The sequence below is a fragment of the Vulpes lagopus genome, chromosome 1, assembly GCF_018345385.1.
Source record: "Vulpes lagopus strain Blue_001 chromosome 1, ASM1834538v1, whole genome shotgun sequence".
In the NCBI taxonomy this organism is placed as follows: domain Eukaryota; kingdom Metazoa; phylum Chordata; class Mammalia; order Carnivora; family Canidae; genus Vulpes; species Vulpes lagopus.
The window spans coordinates 179,236,563-179,258,564 of NC_054824.1; the positions used below are offsets into that span (position 1 = coordinate 179,236,563).

The following is a 22,002-nucleotide window of genomic DNA, read 5'->3' on the forward strand; positions in this document are numbered from 1 at the left end:
TCAAGATTGCTTCCTGAGGCCCCAAGATTTCTGCAGAGAGCCAGGCTAAGCCAGCATCCTGCTCTCAGCCGTGGCCTGGCCATGCTCGCTGCCTGGCCCACCCAGTGGTTGTCCATAGTCACGGGCCTTTCCCAAGCCTCTGAGACCTGCTGGGTTCAGCCTTCGGCCATCTCATGTCAAGGACTTTCTCATTAACAGCCTCCCTACGTGAAGGAAAAACAGACGATAGGCTAAAGTACCATGCAGGTGTTTTGAACTTGTAGAAAGCTAGGAGTGTCCACTTGCTGCCACCTCCGTGTGTCCTTGCTCCTTATGCCCCCAACAGAACTCAGAAGCATCCCAGTTCACTCCAATCAGAACGAATTCAGCTCTCGGAGCTTCTTTAACTTCATGGTAAAAGTGACAAAATCTAATAAATATCTGGCGTCTCCCCCATTAGGCTCTAAGCTTCTAGGAGACCAGATGCAGGTCAGAGGTACCCTGTCCCCTCCTAAGTATCTGGCGTCTCCCCCATTAGGCTCTAAGCTTCTAGGAGACCAGATGCAGTACCCTGTCCCCTCCCAGCTCCGACTGTATACTCAATCAGTGTGTGAGAAAACCATTTTAATAAGAAAGCGTGGAGGAAAGCCGGCAGGCAAACCCATTCTGTGGGCCAAGCTGAGAATATTGGGTTTGAATATGATCACAGAGGATTACAAGAATCAATTTTATTTTATCACATATTCTTAGAATCAGGGCCTCTGGAATGCAACATGCAAATGTATGCTCAGAGTGCAAATTGGAGCAGGCCCAGGTTAATGGAGAAAATTCTAGCCACCCTCACTTGGTTCCAGAGTCCCTTTCCCCTCACCTGGGATCACCTGTTTGTTTGCACTGAGACGGTAATTTGCAACAGAGGAAAGGAGCTCTGGGGCTGCAAAGATGTGCCCAGCGCCTCCTCCGGGCCAGCTGGGACGCAGAGCAGCGCTGAGGGCCGGCCAAGGGCAAGGGGCCTTCTGAACAGTAGCCTCGGGAGACTTATAGTGCGAGCCTGGTCCCAGGGCCACCGGTCCTCCTTGGTATGCAAATCACCTCACATGTATGATATTAGTTCTGTCCTCACGCTCCTGGACTTAATGAGATTCTCCGGGCATTGTTAATAAACAATGCTTGACCTTTTTAGAGTGGCAGCATTGTGTCATTTTATTTCGCCGACGAGGGCCCTACACACCGGGCCATTTGGTATAGTTATTGTGCCATTTTCAAGTGAATTCAGTTCTGAGAATGAGCCCTGTGACCCTCACAGTACCCACTGGGATCACTGGAGACACTACGATCACTGAATATCCCCGAGAGGAAGTGACCAGTAATCATACCTGAACTTCAGGGCATTCCTCATGAGCTGGGTCCTTCCAGCTCGCGGCCACCACGCCTGGCATCTCAGGGCGCCGTCGCTCCTCGCACCGCCTCGGCCTGCCTGGGGACAGTTTCCTGTCCCAGTGATGCAAGCTAAGTCAGTACTAGGAATTTGTAGGGAAGAATGAAGGCCTCACTTGACCCTCTCTCGTTGGGCTCCTGATCGCATAAGTATCCATCAGTGGCGTACTTGTCTAGTTCCATTTTTTTTAAAAGATAGATTTATTTATTTATTCAGGAGAGACACACACACAGAGAGAGAGAGAGAGGCAGAGACACAGGCAGAGGGAGAAGCAGGCTCCTCGCAAGGAGCCCGATGCAGGACTCGATCCCAGATCCCGGGATCACGACCTGAGCCGTGGGCAGGTGCCAACCGCTGAGCCACCCAGGTGTCCCTAGTCTAGTTCCATTTTGCATGAAGTTCGGTTGCTTTTCCGGTGGCCCTAGACTAACATCTAGTGGCCACGGGGTAACGGTGGTCGGCACAGTACGGGCAGGGAAGCCACACACACAACTCGGTGTTTAAATGTTCTCCATCTGTAGGGTCAGCAGGACAGAGCAGATAGTGCCCTGTCATTCCTGAAACTCTCAGAATAGTGGCCCCTCAGGGGACACCCCTCACTTCAGTGACGGAGCAAAGGTGATTGACGTTTTCCTGAGTCCAGTGACGAGCCTGGTCCTTCTCAGTCCGGCTCACAAGCCCTCCCTTCCTCAGGGACGGCCTTTGGCTCGGGGGTGTCACTTTCCAGCATCCTAAGGCTACAGTCTTGAATGTATAAAAATTACTTTAAACGTAAACAATGACAGACAACCATTAGAGGAGAGTCATCCTTTTACACTGTAAAAATAGAGTTGGGAATTGTCACTTTTAAGAGATAAGAGAGAGACATATGTGCGGAATACCAAGAGACTCTCATTTGCCTCTTAACATTAAATCTAAATCATAAAACCATAGGCGAGAGAGCCTTACATTTGGATCTTATTTTGTTTTCCTGTGTTCGTGAGAAGCATATGGAAGGCGCCAAACACATACACTCGAAAAACATATCATTTCCCTGCACTTTGGTTCCCCCGATGGTAAAAATGAAGGAAGACTCCAACTGGCCGGCCTCTGGGTGTCTGACTTAGTGGCCGACCTTGGCTCGATGAGCTTTCTCAGGGTCAACTATTGGACAGTTGCCATTAGGACACTTGCTTGTGTGTGGGTATGTGAAGTCCCCTGTCTTCACCTTTTTTGGCTCTGAATTAAGAGATGTAAGAAGTCACTAAAATGTGCCACAACGTGGACAAACCTTGCGAACACGCTGCTGAGGGAAAGAAGCCAGCCACGAAACACCACATCGCGTCTGCTTCTATTTATGGGAAACGTCCAGACTGGGAAATCCATAGAGACCAAGTCGACTGGTGGTGGGTTGCCCAGGCCTGGAACAGGAGCGGGTGTCCGGGAGGTGGGAGAGGGGGCAGGCAGGGAGGGTGGCTGCTAATGGATATGGGGTTTCTTTCTGGGGTGATGAAAATGTTCTCCAATCGCTGGTGGCGATGGTTGTATGGTTCTGTGAATCTACCAAACACCATTGAATGGTGCACAATTCAAGTGGGTGAATCCTATGAAATGATGAATTATGGTTTTATGAATTATATCTCCATAAAGCTGTTATTGGAAAAAATGTTAGGAAGGCTGGGCTGTAATTGTGTGGCTACGACTCACCCTCACCTTCCCCTGGTAACCGCCACCCAGGAGGGCACGGGCAGCCCACCAGGGATGATGCCCGGGTGTAGCATCCAAGAGGTGTGCCATCCTTCTTCCCATTTTCTTATCCTTTCCCCATCTTCTCCCTGCTGTGCCCCTGCCTCAGTTTCCTGCTCTTTGTATTCCTTCCATCTCCCTTCCCTTTTTGCCTTCTTCCTCTACTGATCCCACCAGCCAATTGGCCCTCCTTCCCCCCAGGAGGCTGAAAAGGGGAGGCAACAAAGCGATAACAGTGAGACTTAATCATAACCGTAATAATAAATTATTAATATTATTATAAGTTATTATCAGAGCTGTCCAGGACTTCATTTAATCTCTACAACATCCCTATTAGGGGGATAATTATCTGCGTTTTATAGATGAAGAAACTGAAATCAAACAAGCAGAGGAACATGCCCAAGCTTGTCAGGAGCGAAACCAGAATTCAAGCCCAGGTCTTTCTGGCCTCCGAGTCTATTCTTCGAAGCATGATAAGACCTCAAATATGACGTCGGGCTTCGTTATTTATTGATGAATCACAATAGAAGTAATTTGATGGGGTTCCGAACTCCAGTGTCTAAGATCTCATCTGTTGGTCGGATATTTATGGCCATTAATGGATGGTATCTGTGCGGCTCTTCCATTCATTATGGTTTTCATTAAGACTCTAATCCTGTTTAGAAGTCTGTTTGTCATTTTTAACTCCCCTGTTTAATCTTGGGCGGCCCTAATCCTTCTTCACTACAAACCCGACGGAGACAGCTCCTGATGGCTCTTCCTGCCCACAGTTGTGTGCGGGCGGGCGCAGAAGTGGGGTAGGAACGGCGGCGCCTTACGAGCGCGTGTGACATGAATGTGTGGATGGAGCGGAGTGTCGGCGTGAGTGTGCGTGTGTCAGTGTGCTGCTGTGGAACGTGCGCGTGTGGTAGGAATGCGTGTTTGTGTTCACGAGTCTGTTTGCATAAGAGCACGAGTTTGTGGAATGATGGGCCCTCAGCGTGTGTGTGTGTGTGTGTGTGTGTGAGAGAGAGAGAGAGAGAGACATAGTATTTTTTTTTTCAGAAGCACAGGAATTCTTGAGTTGAGGCCCGGCCATTTGTTCCAAAGCACAGGGACCACCTGCCCCCTTGCATTCAGTACATATAAGCCCCCCCCCCGACCCGAAGTGAGAGGCTGTAGGGAGTCCGGAAAGGGGTGAAGGACCCACCCCAGAGACGATCTCGGAAGTTGGAGGCACTCCTGTCCCTCATCTGGACCTTGAGGCTCCCCTGCAATGAAAATCTCCCTCCCCTGGCCTTGCTGGCTTATAGCAAACCTCTTCCAGTGGGCTGTGCTTCCTTGAGGGGGGCCTAGAGTTGTTTTACCTTCTAGATTCTTATTTAAAATGTCTACTCCCAGTGGAACCAGTAAGAAAAGATATCTGAATGGGGCGTCCTTCTGGTCTCCTTCACGATCCCCAGAACACACCCCAAAGCTCATTCTCTCCGCCTTGCCTTGCCATCTTTTCCTGATCTTTTCCTGCTCGGGACTCTTCGCCCTGCCTTCCTCGAGTCCCACACTCTCCGTGGTGACTTCCCTGCTCCTCAGCCCACACTGGATTCCGACTTTCTTTGTGCCTCCCACCGACACCCCCGTCCCCGCAGGGCTTATAAGAGGCATCTATTTAACCCTTAAAAATATTCTATCTTTGGCTCAGCTAGGCTCAAACTCCAGTGGACCCACACCACACATTTTGACTCTCTGTTCCCCTGGAGACTTTTGGGCATCAGGGCTGCCAGATATGATGGTTCAGGTTGTGTACTGCACAACAGCATCAGGCTGAGGGGCAAGTGGGGGCTGAGACTGAGTCCTCGCTCATCTCCCCAGCCGCGCAGGGCCTAGAGGCGAGGACTTTTTCCAATTGCACACAAGTGCTGTACTGGCTAGAGGTGGCCCAGAGAGGGAGCTTCGGAGAGTTCAATGCTGTTGTCTGGAGGCCTCCAGTAGCAGCCAGAAGAATGTTTAATGAGGGCACGGAGAGGGCTGCCTCCCCTCCCTGGCCCCGCGTCCTCTTCTGCAAGGCCTTTACCCCCTCTCTGATTAATCCCATCGTGTTCTGATCACCACTTAACTCCGCTTGCCCTTGCCCCGGTCCAGCTTAATTTTCCCTTCTCAGTGTCTGCCTTTTAAGTATCCTAAATCTTGTTTTCACATCTTTGTTATGTCCTTCCAACTAGTTAGCAAGCTCTAGGAGGGCAGAGAGCGTGTTTCCATTTCCTTTGCTCTTGGGCAACCCTGTGACATCTATCCGAGGACTCCACCCTCAAGGGGGGCCAAATCAGTGTTGATACAACCGAGCCACCCGCTGAAGGAGAAACCAAAAGCTCTGTGCTCGGAGCTGGGGCATTGACCCCGTTCCCCAAACACCAGCTCAGCCAAGCGTCTCCGGAGACGTGAACACATTCACTCAGCCTCTCTCCAGGCCGTGGACCGAGTTAACCGTGAAATGCCTGTAAGGATTAGAAGGTTCTGGAAAAGCTCAGCCTGTCTCATGGTCTCTCTCTAGGGTGACCCAAAGTGCTGGATGGAGAACTTAAGAAGTGGTCCCAGCCCTTCACCAGATTAACCTTTGGTTATCACTTGGTGAATGATAGATTAGATTTCTAGATGACAGTGGCCTGGCAGGGCCTAAAGCTGCACCCGTCTGGGCCCGTGTTTGGTTTGGATGACCGGCAGGCCCCCGTGAAGGCAGAGTGACCCAGGAAACGGGACGCTTAGCTGGTCTGTGACATCTTGGCTTGATTGTTTCCCCTATAGAATGATGGGTAAGGCTCCCCCGGTGGTGGGAGAAGTATCTCCTGCCTTTCCTTCCTGAAGACCTCCAACCCCGAGCCCTTGGCTGACCCCCTTCACTTCCATCTCCACCTTTCAGCATCAATGCCCTCCTGCCCCCCCGGGCCTCCTCAACACACTGTCACACTCCAAAATAAAGCATTCAGGCAGTCACTAAATAGCAGTATTGATGCTCCATCCCCACATGCCCTGAAATGATAATGCATCACCCGTGGTGCGCATCCAGACGGAGCCAGATTACGCTCAGGTGGTTAAAAGTCCAGGTCTAATTAGAGTTCCAGGGAATCAAGCCATTGTATTATTAATGATTCTCCAGCAATGTTCTGATTAAAACAGTAATTTTAATAAGCACAGCTCGATGCTAAGTGTTCACTGAGCACCTAATTACATCAGTTATAACTCCAAAATTATTTAAAATTCCCCCTTTTTTTTTTCTTTCCAGCAGACCCGGCATGCACTAAATAAAATAGAGACTCAGACAACTTGGTGATTATTTGCTCTAATTAATTTCCTAAGCACCTGTTTAAAAAAATTTTTTTTTAAAAAAAGGAAAAGAATCTTTTGTTTCTCTTCCATTTCCCCAAGTTCCCCTCCACCCCTTTCGATCCCCGGCGGCTCCGGTGACATTGGTTACATCCGAGGCAGCCGTTGAAGGAGGCCAGGAATAGAAAGCAGCGAGGGAAGTAAAGATTCAAACATTCCCCGCCACCGCCCTCCAGACAAGGGGGGGCTGCAGAGCTGTAATCCCCATCGATTGGGAGACAGGAGCACCCAGAGGGCTTCTCACCAGGAGCCAGGCCTCACGACACCCTTGTCTTCATTAGACCAGCTTGGAATGTGGCATGTAATGATTGTGCTCGCATCCCCTGAGGCCTCCAGGGGCGGGGGGGGGGGGGGGGGGGGGGGAGGCAGTTCTCAAGTTCTTTTGACCCATGCACCACTGGAGTTGGAAAAGAGACCGCACCCCTGTACATTCCCTGGAAGGACACCAGGGCCCGGGAAGGAACAGTCAGCTGAACCCTCTGCACGTCGATGCCCAGAGGTTTCTTTTTTATTTAAAATCATGTTATCAGTAAGTCATCAATCTGTCCTTGGCAGTAACACAGATGTGTGCCACCAGCCAGATCCCGAACCATGCAGGGTCGGGGCTCCCACTTCGTGTGACCGTCATGAAAACGTGCAGTTAGGAACAGTGGTTCTTAGCATTCCTATGCCCACCGGCACACTGGGGGATGGCACCAAGACGCTGCTTTATTTTGCCTCCCCCAGTCCCTTTGCCTCTGTCTCCAGGACCTGCTGGAGGCTCCTCAGCTCGCTCTTGAATCATAATGCCAAGGCTTTCAAGTCTCAACCAGTCTCAATCCAGAGTTATAATGTCCAGTTCCAGACCAGAATTAAAGTTCTGGAAGCCTTGACCGCAGCTCAGCTGTCCCCCGTCCTCCAGCCTGGGCCTCCTGCGTGCTCCCCTCGTGGAGCCAAGAGGGATGTTTCTGCTCTTTTTCTCCCTTACCCTTGCCCCACCCGAATGTTGTCATTGACCTCTTCAAGGAGGCGGAGAGGGAGGGTCAGAGAGACCCTTTTGCAACTTGAACTGGAATTGTCACAAGATCGCCTTCTGCTCTCTGAGCTGGCTAACAGCTCTGACTCTCTTGGGGCGAGGTCCTTCGTGGGCCCTTGGACACCCCTCTGCTGAGCTTCTCTGGCTGCACATCCCATAAGTTGGGCAGTGTTTCCTGCCTTCTGCTCTCAGGCCTTATTTTCCAGCTCTTCCTTCCACATAGAACCCACCTCCATGGGTTTCTTCTCTTGGACAGGTCATCAGAGGTGTCCAGGCCACTGTCCTTCCTGAGGTGTCCACAGCTGGATCTGGTCCAAGGAAGCACTTGCACATCCTTGGCCTGCCATGGGGTAGGAGTGCTCAGTGACTCCCCAGGGTCCTGCCTTCACTCTGCTTCCTAAGAGCTCCTCGGCAGCTGAGTTTCTGGATTTCCTGCCTTCTGGATTTCCCCATCCACTCTCTCCCCTATAGTCCAGGGCATGTGTCTCCAGCTTTCCAAGTGGGCCTATTAAGGGGTGGCTAGGTCACAGCATTCCGAGGGCTTCCTCCAAACATCTCACAAAATGTCCTCCTTTTCATTCCTCAGTCCTTGTATTTCTTTGATCTCGGGACAGGGACCCAAGATGAAGGGCAGAAAAATCTTGAAAAATCTACTCTGAAAAGATTTGTGTGATAGCCTGCCGTCTTAGTGAGCATGCGGCATTCGTTATAACTTGGTGCTTCGCCGGCTGGATGCTTTAATTTTGATATTTGATCATATTTACAGAAATGGAAACTGAGGCTCAGAGAGGTTAAGTGGTTCAGCCAGCACAGCTGAGTACAGGGCGATGCTGAGCCAAGTTCTTCTAACTCAGTCATGTCCTCTCCATGACACGACGCACCTCTGCTGGGTTATAAACTAAAAGTCTATTTAAAAAGAACACACACACACACACATGCAAAAACCCTTCACATCACCTAATGGATCCCAGCAAAATGCCAGGGGCGTCAGCCACACCTAGAGAACCTTCACATAGTTCTTAGTACATTTACTTAAGAAGCTTAAAATAAAACCTGGATCACTGGGCAAGTGTGATTAGCTTCTCAGCAGGTATTTATAGACCTATTTTGTGTAAGAAAGTGAAGTTGGAGCATACAGGGATATCTCATACCAAGAAGTAAAAAGCAGAGCCCCGTGAGTAACCTAAAAAAGATAGAGCCCTAAGAAGAGTTTACAAAGTGCATTAGAGTCCTGCCAGCTGGACAGGTAGTCAGATTCTAAATTCAGCAGGAGACGTCATAGAGGTTGATCAAGGAAGGCTGCATGGAAGAGGAGCAGCCCAGGGATTTGCACATGAGCAGGAGACGGGAGGCCATTCTGATTAGCAGGAATGTGTGAGCATAGGGGGCCGTCCAGAGCACCAGAGGCCACTGTACCCAGAGTGGGGGTTGACACCGGCAGAAGGAGTCTAGAGTGGACATGTCAGCATGGTGGGGGGAACAGAAGTCAAAAGGCTCAACTATCAGGGTGGGGTGGAGGTAGTGCATTTGGACTATAAACATTATCCAACATGCGTTGTTTCTCGTCGTTTTTGAAAAAAAAAATTTTTTTTGTTATTATTTGGGTTTTTTCAGCTGAGGGCATCATTTTAAAACCATTGCCTCCTGGAAGCCTTCCGTGATTTTTCCCTTTGCTCCTGTAGCTGTGCTACGTCTCAGTCACGGCGCTAATATTTCATTATAATTTGGGGGGCTTATCTGTTTTCCTGTCCACACTCGGAGTACCTGAGGATTAGAGCCTCGTCTGCTCAGCCTTTGAACTTCATGCCCATGCAGCATACGTAGCGTGTGCGTGGTACGTACCAGTGAATAACAGGTAACCCCTGTAAGCCAGGCACCAGCCTAACGGTTTCCTAACCCGGGCCACCCTTTGTGCCTACGAGACAATTAGGTGTAGAGGTTTGGAGCACGGGCTCTGCAGCCCGTCTGACTGGGCTCGAATCCCAGCGCTGCAACTTGCCGGCTGTGTGACCGGAAATGAATTTACTGAGACTCCCCGCGCCTCTGTTTCTCGCTCATCTGCAGACGGCGAGTCTTATATAAATAATGCTTTATTATCTCCACGGCACGAGTCAACCACTGAGGCTTACCTGAAGAAGGTGCCCGAGGTCACACAGCTCATCAGCAAGGGGGCTGGGATGCAGACCGGGGCGGTCTGACCCTAGGACCCGGGCCCTCAGCCTCTCCGAAGGGAAGGAGAAATGTGGGTGTGCAGGACACATCTGCTGTGTGGAGAATAGAAGGGAGAGCCACGGGGCCTGCAGCCGGGGCAGGTGCGGGGCAGGGGGCAGCAGGGATGCTGTGACAGGGACAGGTGGGCGACACGTGGGGAAAGAAGAAACGCAGCATGTCTCCTTCTCCTCCTTTCTGCTCTGTTTCCACCACCCTGGCCTTCCACGATGTCGCCTCAGGTCACCTGTCCTGCCGGTTCCCTGGCTCTAACACTGCTCATTCCTGGAATCCTCTCTGCACCTCCTCTTGCCCAGTCTTTGCTCATGCTCTTCTCTCCTCGGGGGCTGTTCCTTCCTCCATCCCCGCCTCTCGAAAAATCACCGAGTTTCCAAGGCCCGCCGCAAAGGGTGACACGTTCCTGGTCCGTCCACCTCGAGGTGATCGCTCTCGGCTAGGAGCCTGTCCAATGACGCTTGGACTTACTAGTTTGCCCACCAGAGGCACCACGGGACCATGACTAACTTGTAATCATAGCTCCATAGTAGGAGACTTGATACCTACTGTTGGGTGGTATCAAGACTTGGGTCTGTTGGGTGTATGAAGAGATAAACGAATGATTCATACCTGGATGGACTAATGAATAAGTGAATGAGTCAACAAGCCAATGAACAAAATAAACACCAATTGTAAAAGTCAAGTTATAAAGCACCGAGTTCTTAACAACCGTAGGCCGGCCCCCTCGTGCGTGTAGATCCCAAGGCCGGGTCAGTCAACCCCTACTGACTCACCCTTGGGTGTAGTCACTGCTGCCCCAGTGGGAATGGTCTTCATCCAACTGACCGGTCTATGCAGATTCCCTGAGCAGCCCAACGGCGGAGGATCCGGCAAAGCACGGGAGCCTTGCTGCCTCCCCGTCACCACCCTGCCGGCATTGCCTGAATGAACAGTTGAGCTCTATACAGAGAGGAGATTTATAAATTTTAATGTAAGTTCAGGAGATTCTCTTTTTTTTTCTTGCTTAGGCAGATATTTAACACGTACTGCCATCCAGCATCTCTCTGCCTCTGCCTCTCCACCCCTACACACATGCACACGGACACACCCGCGCACACACACTCGTCCACTCACCTACTAATTTGTCCTAGGAAGCCGTGAGTGACAAAGAACTGCTCTGTCCTTCCCAAGGGAGCCAGCCACTTGGCATCTGACGAAAAAAATCAGAGAGAATATTTTCAGATCTCATGTGTCAGGGAAGACAGGATGGGATGGCCAAGTCTCAGATGGTTAGAGAGAAGAACGGACAGATGGCCTAGAAGATGCCCTCCATGAGGTGCACTGGAAACCCAAATTTGGTTTTACAACACAAGACTCTGATGGCTCCTCGTCTGCTCAGATCTATCCAACACCTTAGGTGGAGAGATGGCCGCCCGTCTCGGATCCTGTGCCTGTGCGTAGAGCTAAGCTGGCTCTGACCTTTCCTATGTGCGTGGCTGTCTAGTGGGGTGGCCTGAAGAAGGGCTTCTGCGGTTGGGCTTGGCCAAATCTTACACTTTTCAGTAGGGTTGCTCTCTCTAGGTCAAGGTGACCTGGGAACGTCAACGTGAAGGTCCCTTCATAACCCCAGAAGCAGATTCCGGGGAAGATACCAGGAATGGGAAATTAGTACACAAGGAGCCCCTGAGAACCTGCAAGCTTGTGTTTATAAGCAGGAGTGCCAGCGTCAGAGCCAGAGGCGCAGTTGGGCATCAGGAGACAGAAACTGGAGCTTGGCTGGGAGGCAGTGCCAGGACCTCTGCCAAAAGGAGCTCATTCTTATGATCCCCTTGAGGAGCAGTGACATCCTAAAGGGCCCACTGTCCCTCTTATAGAAGGATTCCCTGAGTCTCTATCCCAAAACACACTGAAGGTAGGCCCCACCTTCTTACCCAGACAAGAGCAAAAGTGTTCTTACTCCAGATCCTGACCAGCCTCTTCTTGGGCCCTGATGATTCCCACCCCAAGGCTCACCTTCCCAACGTTATGTGCCGTGGATGCTTCAAAGGGAATTTGGGATTAACTGGTGCTCCAGACCCTCTTGTCTTGCTCTGCTGGTAACTGGAAGGCAGGGGGAGCAGAAGTTGAGGGGATGGGGCCCAGGGACCATAGTCTAGAAGCTAGATGCCCAGCTCTTAGAGAAAATCAGTCTCCACGTGGTAAGGTTATACTCGGGCTCCGTGCGTCCTGGGGCCTCAGTGGAACCACCTGAACAATCACGAGCGTGGAATGAACGGGAATGGGTGGATAAAGAGTCATCCCTGCCATGTTTCTCCATCCCCCTGCCCTCATTGCTCCCCCCCGCCCCGGGGGTAGAAGAGCTGACGTTGACCCTATCGGGAAGGCTGTGGGACCTGGCTGATTCTAGGCATCTGGATCCCAGGTGGGAGATCTGTGCTCGTTCCGTCTTAGGCCCGGTTTCTCAAACCCTCTCCTCTCCGATTTCCTATCCCACCTGCTTCTCCTAACTGAATAAACCCACAGTTGTCATGGAGACAACATAGTATCGGCATCTCTGCTTCTTTGTAGATCCTTCCAAAAAAACAAAACTAGAAAGGGCCCTATTTCTCCCTCCCCTGTATTGCTGGCTCCGAGCCTGTCTAAGAAAATACGGGGTGGCGTTTGGAATGTCTACTCTGCCCGTTCGGTTTCCTACCCTCGTTATGCTTTTCCTTTGCCCACATTTTACATGAATCCTTAGAAGACTCGGCTTGATTTGACTTCTTCCCGCAGAGGGTCTTAGGTTTTAGTGCACGTCGGCCTCAGGTAGGATTAAGTCATTACTAAGGACAATAGTCGGAGTGGCTGTACTGCTCTTTATGCAAAGGGCAGGCGTAATTCTCCCCATATGACACATGGGCAGTCCCAGCCCAAAGAGGCTAGGTGGCCTGCTCAAGGTCACTCGACACAGGAGCGCAGAGCCCGGGTGAGGGCCCTTTGCAGCTTTCCCTTGCAAACACTGCCACCTTCAGTGGGGTCTGCAGATAGAGACCGAGCGTGATAACTACCACTATTGAGCACCAACTGTGTGCACGGCTCTTGATGTGCAGGTGAGACCGAAGCCCTCAAACAGCCTTGTGAAGTCGGTATCATTATCGTCCCCACTTTACAGAGGAGGAAATTGAGGTGTGGGGGGAGCTGACAACTTAACGTCACACGGGGGATAAGCATAGGAACTGGCTCTGAAACTTGAGGACTGTCCCCTTCACTGTCCACCTTCTCCATCAGTACAAAATATGGCCTCTCCCCGAAAAAAAGAAAAAAAAGGGTCCAGGAGAGGTCATTGCTCCAGTGCTCCTCAAAAGGATAAATTTCACCGGTTGGGGCCAGAAGTTTCTTTTAGCCACCGCCTTATCCCCTTTGACTCCTGTATGTCCCTCTGCTGGGTTTTATGAATGAGGGGAAAACTGTCATTGAAAAGTTTTGGATTCCACTCTCTGAGTGATAGATAGCTTTAATTACTCCGAATTACTCAGCCTCTCCACTCTTCTCCCCCAAGTCATTAAAAATAGATTTTCTCTTTGAACTCCACTCTGCCCTGAGGTCTCCATATAGTCAGGAGTTCTTAGGAGACAGCCCCAGGGTCAGCTTCTGGTCAGAAGGTTGCATGTTGCTTTAGTTGCAATCACAGCCTCCAGAAACTCCAGCTGGTTTTCTGGGGGTTGGTGCCTCCCTTTTTCTTAAGGATATCGATCATGTGACTTTTCACAGCTGAGAGGACAGGCAGGAGGCTGGGCTGGTGTTTACTTTATGAGGATTTAAGGAGGTCTCACACTTGGCTATTGATTTTTGAAGAAGGCATCTAACACTGGGAACAAACCATCATGAGTTCTTCCCATTAATTACTGGGAGGTGGATTCGTAGGAACGGCCAAAGCTGAAAATGGGAGCTCAGAGGTGCTCTGCTCGCTGATGAGCAGGTGCTGTGGTGTCCATTAGAGGTAGGAAGCCGGGGCCCTGATGAGGGGAACCGGCTTGCCCCGAACCACACAGCTCACTCCTGGCCAGACCAGGGCAGAGAGCACCTTCCACCTCTGGGCTCGAGGCCTCCGTGACATTCCCAGGAGGCTCGGGATGGAAAATGTGATGTGCCATCTGCTCAGAGCCTGTCCTGTTATTGTCCTGGTCCTGGCCAACTTCAAAACAGAACCCTTCCGCCGTCACCGGCCTCTCTTCCCCTTGGCCCTCTGACATCACCACATTTGTGGCATCTCGCTCCATATTCACCATCGGAATCGTTGCTAGCAAACTGGAGGGTACAAGGAGCTAAGAGGTGAGCAGTTGGTCAGGTGGGGGAACGTACAGATCCTCCCAGACTTAGGATGGGGTTACATCCCCCCAAACCCACGGTAAGTTGACCTGCATTCCGTACCCCTAGCCTACCGAACACCGCAGTTCAGCGAGCCACCCTGACGCGTGCTCAGAACACTCGCACTGGCCGACAGTTGGGCCGAATCACCCAACACAAAGCCTAGTTTATAATCGAGTGTTGCACCTCTCATGTAGCGGATTGAATACTGTCCTGAAAGTGAAAAACCAGCCTGGTTATATGAGCACGGAATGGTTTCCAGTGTGCCGGTTGTTTACCCCTTGGGATCCCGTGGCTGACGGGGCGCAGTGCTCACGGCCCAGGGAGACAGCGCCGTACCACACTGTGCTGCTAGCCGGGGAAAAGACCCAAATTCAGAGTTCAAAATACGGTTTCTGCTGAATGCATATGGCTTTCGCACCATCTTGAAGTCAAAAGATCTTACGTCGAGCCATCGTAAGTCTGTGATCGTGGTGTCCAAGGACATGCCGAGGCACTGCACCTGGCACCTGATTTCTAAGAGAAAGAAAGGTGGCCCCGACAGCCAGCCCTTGGGGCAGCCTCAGGAGAGGGGGTCTTCACTCTCCAGGGTGACCTGTCTCCACTTCCCTCTGCCGACCCCACCCCCCACTCCCAGCCTGGGAGTCAGACAAACCTGGATTCCAGTTCTGAGTCTGCCACCTGCAAGGCATGTGACCTTGGGTGGGTTATTTAACCGGAGACTCTTTCCTAATGAGTAAAGTGAGGCTACGATTACCTTGCCTGTAAAGTTGGCATAGGATTAAATGAGATAATACACACCAAGTACCTGGCATGCAGTAGGTTCTGGCTAAATGAAAGCTAGCACTATTATTATTATTCCTGCTGCTTCGCTCCGTTCCACAAGCTCCGCCAACTGCCAGCTCAGAGCCAGGCGGTGCCAGCCAGGAGCCTGCCAGCCATCAGCAGGAGGCCTCAGGCCCTACCACCTCCTCACGCCTCATCCTTGGGGAGCAGACCCCAGGAGGGGCTGTGGTTGCTGCCCCAGACCTCTGCCCCCACCCATCCCCAGCGGGGAGGTTTAGGTGAGGATGCGGCTTCAGGCATCCAGTAGACAATTAGCTCTTTGCCTGAAAGGACAGCAGAGAGGAGCTGTCTTTTCCCACGGAAATTTGCTGAACCGTAGAAGATATAGGACGAGGCATGTCAGGGGCTGGTGCAGCCCGCCCTGTCCCTAGAGGGTCCACTGTGGCTTGGGCTGGGCCCTGGCTTAGGCCTCTCCGACCAGCTGCCCACACCTGTCTCCCTGTGAGGGCTCTGAACCCTGCCCCATCGGGTATGAAGGGAAGGACAGGGCCCCAAGCACTCAGGCCTCTCGAGAGTGTTGTACCCATTGCCCCAGGCCAATGGGATTTGGGGAAAGCCTGTGAAGAGAGAGACTGCGCCCACCCACGAATCCCCCAGTGAACAATTAGTGGGTGCCAGCAAGCTACATAGAAGTGTGGGGACGAAGAAGCAAATTACCCATCCTCGGTTCCTTCCTGCCTCCTGAGCCTGGCACGGTCTGGGCTCACCTCAAATCTTGTCTATTCAAACTGTCGCCTGAACCTCCGCATCCTCAGGAAGGTCCCAGCATGGGCAATGGAGGGCTCTCCTCCCACTGGCCACCTTGCCACACTATGAGATGGAGCCAGGGCTAAGCCAGCCCTGGGGGAGCCTCTGTTTCCTAGTGGATCACATGGAAATCCTAACACACAACAACGCCCGACCTGTCTTCCTCCCTGGGGGGTTGCATGGATCAAAGGAGATAACAGTGTGGGAAAGCACCTGGAAAAGCTAAAACCCTCCCCTGCAACTGCGGTGACGATGCCACGGACCTCAGCCCACGTGCCAGGCCTGGCCGGGGCCCTCTTCTGTCTGCCCTCAGCCCTGGACACACCAGAGCGTTGGCGGCTTTGCTGGAAAAGTGGTCTGACCTGGGGAGAAAAGGAGAAAGGGGGTCTGAGACCTTCGTGCCTGGAAGGGGAGAGAGGGCCAGCTGGTGGGACCCCCGAAAGAAGGTAGCAAGGAAAGGAGCAAGCTCGGGGAGACAGTTGGGCGTCAGCTGCTGTGTGCCTCGCCCCAGGCCCTGGGGACCAGGAGGCTGTCGGTCAGGCCAACTGCATGCTCCGGCCAGGCTGTGCATGCCACCTCCCATCCTTGCCACCTGGCTCCTGGCCACTGAGAAGGCCTCTGTCTCCTTCCTTGTGTCAGGAGGCAGGGGACACGTGTGGGGACAGGTGTACCATCTGGCAGGAGGAGGGGGGCACGGATTCCAGGGAAGCAGGGGATTAAATGCTCATGCTCTGAGGGGCCCCAGCAGCCTGGAGAACAGCTTTTCCTTCTTTCCTCCCGCTCTCTGTGTGTCTCTCTCTTGCTCAGCTGCAGAGGAATCCTATAGGCCTCCTGAACCCTGAGCGCTAGGCCCCCCGAGGCCTTCTGTCCTTTGAGCCATGACTGTCTCTTGCTTATACCTCTATCGTGCCGTCTGGCCCATTGTGTTGAGATGATCTGTTTCCTTGGTTTTATCCTCCAAGAAACCAAGAACTCTAGGAAGGCGGAGCATTTGGCCCCAGTGCCCAGCGGAGAGCTTAGCACAGTATCAATGCGCAGTAAACGCTGAAGGATGCAGGGGACCCCGGGCACAATCTGTGGGTGTTGTGCTGCTTCAACTCGTGTGTTGGTCCCGGAGACGCATCGGGGTTCTCAGGACCATGTAGTTCCTTTCAGGTGTCCACACAGGGAGGCAGAGACATGGCAATGGGTTCTCTGTCCCCAAGCTCACTTGGCAAAGGGCTCTGGCCCCTATGTCTGTGGTTGGACAACTCTGAAGAGCAGCGATGTGTTTGTACCTGAGGAACTCACTGTCCAGGGCCTCAGAGGCCTTCCTGGCCTCGCCCTGGGTGCCCCAGCCATCTGCCACGTTCTTCAAGATCTTGAGGAACAAGGCTGGTTCCAGCCATTCCCTCAGTGACTTGTCCCCGCCGCTGACTATAATCTGGTACCATGTGCCTGGGCGTGCAGGGCCTCACACCGTGAGGAGAAGACAGGGCATGGGGCGAAGCACCTTAAACTCTGCACATCCCCACTGGGCCCTTCCCACAGAGAGCTCCAGCCCTGCTGAATCAGGCCACGAAAGGCACTAGAGACGCAGGACCCCGAGGCCAGAGGAGCCGAGAACACAGTATGAGTCACCTTTAATTAAGAGTATTTCTTAAGTAAATGACTTAATAGGACAGTTATATTCATTAGAGGTATAATTACAGGACCTAGGATCAAGCAGAAAAGAATGTGGAGCGTGAGGGTGGAATCTGTCCTGAGCGGCTCCCTGGTCCCGGGGGTCAGGAGCTGGGCGTCCTCCACTGTACACTTCTCATGGCTCCACTCCTGTCCCAGCCCAGCCACCCTTGGGTCCCAGCACCCAGCCCAGGGGGTGGGGGAGCCTCAGGCATAATTAAAATGCAATCCTAATAAACAAACACTCATTAAGGCGCCACAGAGTGTGCCATTAAACTCTGAGTCAGCCCTGACAGGGCCGCCTGACTCCGTGGACGCTCGGCTAGAGGAAGCTGCTCTGCTTCTTGAGCTTCTCGATCCCCGCCTGTCCTGCCCCACCCACCAGGTCCTGGAGCACACGCCCGCCTGTCACCCAGGTTTGGGATCCAAACTGGCTTCCTTTAGGGCCTCCAGAGACTCAGAGTTTTCAGGGCCAGTTTCTCGCCGGGCACAGAGCAGTCCCCGGAGGCCCCCACTCTTCCCCCATCATCAGTCTCATTCCTTCCATAGACCGATGCAGAGTTTTATTCCAGTTCCTCAAGGTTGGGGACCTAACTCCCAAGGAGTGGGGTTACCTGCACCAGTGGCTCTCCATCGTTAGGTCCTAAGCGTCAGCTGGAGAGCGCGTTAGAACTGCTGCTCAGGCCCCATTCTGGAGTTTCTGACTCTGTGGGCTCTGGACTTTCTCGTCTCATAAGCTCACAGGCAATGCCAACAGTGCCGGGTCCAGGGCCTTCCAGGGCCTTCCAGGGCCTTCCAGGACCATGCATGGAGAGCCATCGCTCCTCGAGAGCTCCAGGGCCACCTCTTTCTGCAGGATGTTCTTCTGGCCAAGCAGTGGCAGTCAGGAGAGCTCAGACCCCAGTTCTGTGGCCTGTCGGTCCTTCCCAGCCCCAGCCCAGCCAAACCTGCCTCTCTAGATTTATACCCTTGCTCTCACGCAAGGTTTGCTTAAGAAACTCTTGCCTTCCCATTTGCCCCTGCAACGCTGTCCATCTGTGTCGATATCGTTCACCCTTCAAGACCCGGGCACATGCCTTTTTTCTCACAAAAACCTGCTTGGGACTCCCATCTAGAGCAGCACCAACCCAGAGAAATAAAGCACACGCCGTACATGCAGGCCCCGTGTATAACTTCAACTTCTCTGGCACCTGGATTTTTTTACAGTTAAGAGCAAAGAAGTGAAGGGCATCACAGATATTATTTAACCCAGCGTCTGAACATTTTCCTTTTTAACACGGGTCGATAAAAAATTTTCAATGTGATGTATTTTTCTTCCCCCATACGAAATCTTCAAAACTCAGGGCGCTTGTGTCCTTAGAGCCCGTCTCAACTTGAACCAGCCACGTTTCAGATGCTTGTAAGCACGCGAGCTAGTGGCTCTCACGTGGGACGCTCCAGGCTTAGTAAAAGTATTTCCTCTTTGCTCTGAATTCCCTCAGCTGTCTTGCTGTGCCTCTCGCAGAGTGTTCATCACTCGCTTGTCTTTTTATTGCCAGTCTGTTTGCAACGCAAAGTTGATGGCTGTATTTTAATGCTGCAGTTGTCTTCAACCTCACTCCCCTGAAGTGCCCAACACTGGCCTGTATGTGGGATGTGATCGATGAATATTGGTTGATGAATGAACATAGAAACACATGAATTATAGGAAAGACGGAGAACCCACGGAACCATCTGGCTTTGAGGGTCTCCTCCCAGTCCCCGTGACATTTCTTGCCTCTGGTTTGTGCGTGGCTAGTAGATCTTGGAGGAGAGAATCGTCCAAGTTTTAGAACCGCCGCCCCCCACCCCAGAAGTTTCCTGTTTCACTTTGCTCTTCAACTCCATGCATTTAAAAAAAAAAAAAAGAGAGAGAGAGAGAGAAATTCCCACCAGGAGGGCCCAGGAAACAGGAAAAATAGTTGTGCTATTGGTTTCATGTTTGGAGAAGAACAGGGTTCTCACTATCTCCGTGGCACTTGGCGTGAAAGTGGGCTTTGTTGCTGGAGACACTGCCCCCATTCAGGGCCGCCTTTCCCAGCTGCTGAGAGCCGGGCTGTGTTTTGACAGACGGGCCGAATGCAATGCAGACAGTTGTTTTAATTTCCAGCCAGATGCAGACATCACTCACACGGAGCCCGAAACCCAAGAAAGGAAGGCTGGGCCCTGGGCTGTGGCGCTCAGGCCTCAGAGGGCGGGTTGGAGGGGGGTGGGCGGAAGCCCCCCGCCCTGGGGCAGTGGGTCACAGAGATCCTGGCGGGCTGCGAGTTCCAGGCCCAGGAGAGGCAGCTTTCAGAAAGGTGCTCCTTGTAGGAATCAAAGGCCATGAGTCAGAGGTCAAGGGTTGCTTCTTAAGGCAATGTGATGAGGCCAGTAGCTGGTGGCAATGGCTGGATGGTCTCTTTCATTTATTTATTTATTTTAAAGAGTGACTGATTGATTGATTGATTTGAGAAAGAGAGCACATGCAGGAGCGGGAGTGGGTGGAGCAGAGGGAGCAGAGGGACAGGGAGAGGGAGCATCTTAAGCAGGCTTCACGCCCAGCACGGAGCCCTATGTGGGGCTCGATCTCAGGACCCTGAAATCACGACCTGGGCCAAAATCAAGAGTCAGACGCTTAACCAACGGAGCCACTCCGGTGCCCCTATATGGTCTCTTTCAACTGTACCAAGTCATTCAGGACAAAAATTTTGAACGGTCTCAGAGAGGAGTTAGGTAAACTGGGAAGTAGAATCGCAAAGGCCAGAATGTGAAGGACAAGTGCAGCCTCCCTCTGAGGGCAGAAATCCCTCTCCCAGCCTTCGACATATCAGGCACCTTGACTCTGCTTATGCATCCCCGGGATGGGAGTTCCTTGCAGAAGCGAGTGCTACTGGACAACCTTGACCTTCCCAGGTTGGGCTTTCCTGAAACTTGGCACCCATGAGTCCTGCTGTGGCCATACTGCTTCCCTTCAGACGTTGGAAAACCAGGGTGCCTGGGTGGCTCAGCGATTGAGTGTCTGCCTTCGGTTCAGGGCGTGATTCTGGGGTCCTGGGATCGAGTCCCACATCGGGCTCCTTGCAGGGAGCCTGCTTCTCCCTCTGCCTGTGTCTCTGCCTCTCTCTGTGTCTCTCATAAATCTTTTAAAAAAATAATAAACGTTGGAAAATCACCTCAAGACTCATCTTCTCAGACCTCAGTAAACATCCTAGATCCATCAGCTGGACCTCAGCTGTTGCATCTGGATCCCGCCCCATCCTGACCACTCTTCCAGAAAGGACCTCTGGTTGAACGACACCACTCCTGGAGCAGAGACCCAAGCTGGGCACTCCCCACTGTGGGCTGGCCTCTCTCCACTCTGATACCCTATTTATGCAGATCCTGAGCAAATTAGCCCCTTGGCTAATATCTCACCCTGTCGGGCCATACTGGACATGGCTTCAACTCACATCCTCAGGTCTAGTACATGGGAGCTACTTCAGACTAACCTCCGCTGATATACCAACTTCTTAAACTGAATTGCAAGATTTTGCTATTATCCTGCTTGCATTTCATGTTTTTGTTATTAGAAGGTTAGGACTGTTTAAAGCTGATCATGGGGCAGCCTGGGTGGCTCAGCAGTTTAGCGCCACCTTCGGCCCAGGGTGTGATCCTGGAGACCCGGGATGGAGTCCCATTGTCAGGCTCCCTGCATGGAGCCTGCTTCTCCCTCCACCTGCGTCTCTGCCTCTCTCTTTCTCTCTGTCTCTCATGAATAAATAAACAAAATCTGAAAAAAAAAAAAAAAAAGCTGATCATGGCCCCTCCCTTACTGGAGAGCCTTGTAATATGAATATTAGGTGTTAGGATATGGTAAGGAGGAGCACCCAACAGAAAAAGGAAGCCTCCTGGGGCTGGTGCACACGACCTTTCATAGTCTGGCCCCTGAGTATGTCCCCTGACATCTCACGATGCCCCGGCCAGGCCACACCCTTGAGTTACGCTGAGCTTGTCCATGATAATCCTGCTCGTGACATTGGTCAGCATGCAGCGCCCTTAAGGGTCTCTGCCCGGCCTGCTCCTGCCCTAGCTGACTCACACTTACCCCAGTAGCCCCTTCCCCCTACAAGTTGGGGGGGCCCCTCCTGGAAGGGCCCCTCCTGGAAGTCACACCCATCCCATGCAAGGAGCTCTGGCTTTGCAGTCACCAACTCCCCCTGGACTCTGAGCTCTGCAGGGCAGGGCTCTGTGTCCTGACGGCTGATATTTCTGTGTCACATAGCACCGGAGCCTCCTTATGGTGACATCTGATAAACATTTGCTAGAGAAGCGTGTTAAACTTCTCCCAAGCCTCTCAGGAGGATGCTGTGAAAGTGTCTCCAGCAGATCCTTTGTCCGTCTGCCAGAGGCCGAACACCATGCGGCTGGCCCCTGGGGGGTGTTTGCACTTGAGTTCACATGACCAGTGGGTGGGGGACCTCTGCACCCTGCCAAAGGAGAACCCATCCCCAGCCCGGCAAATGGTTTTGCAGCCCAGCAGCCTCCTGCCCCGACCAGCGGCAGTGCCTGACACAGCAAATGGAAGACTTCAATCTTCTGATCTTACCTGGCCTGAGTGCCACACACTGGGCAGGTGGAGGTGTCAGGTCCAGGCAGGCCCATCTCAGGGCCCTGCGGGACCCCACGGGGAATGGACGGGAGC

At 52.4% G+C, this 22,002-nt stretch overlaps 1 protein-coding gene across 2 annotated transcripts in view; it reads left to right on the forward strand.

Annotated features, from left to right (window-relative positions):
• PLXNA2 (plexin A2) overlaps positions 1–22,002 on the forward strand; it is a 207,636-nt gene that overhangs the window by 111,005 nt on the left and 74,629 nt on the right. The window contains exon 5 of one of the 2 annotated variants that reach the window (XM_041757928.1): positions 10,067–10,411. The exons of the other annotated variant lie outside the window; for it this stretch is intronic. Within the exon in view, the coding sequence (XP_041613862.1) occupies positions 10,067–10,180 (114 nt within the window). The 3' untranslated portion in view covers positions 10,181–10,411. Of the gene's footprint in view, positions 1–10,066; positions 10,412–22,002 lie in introns of those variants that run through there. 2 annotated transcript variants of the gene reach the window in all.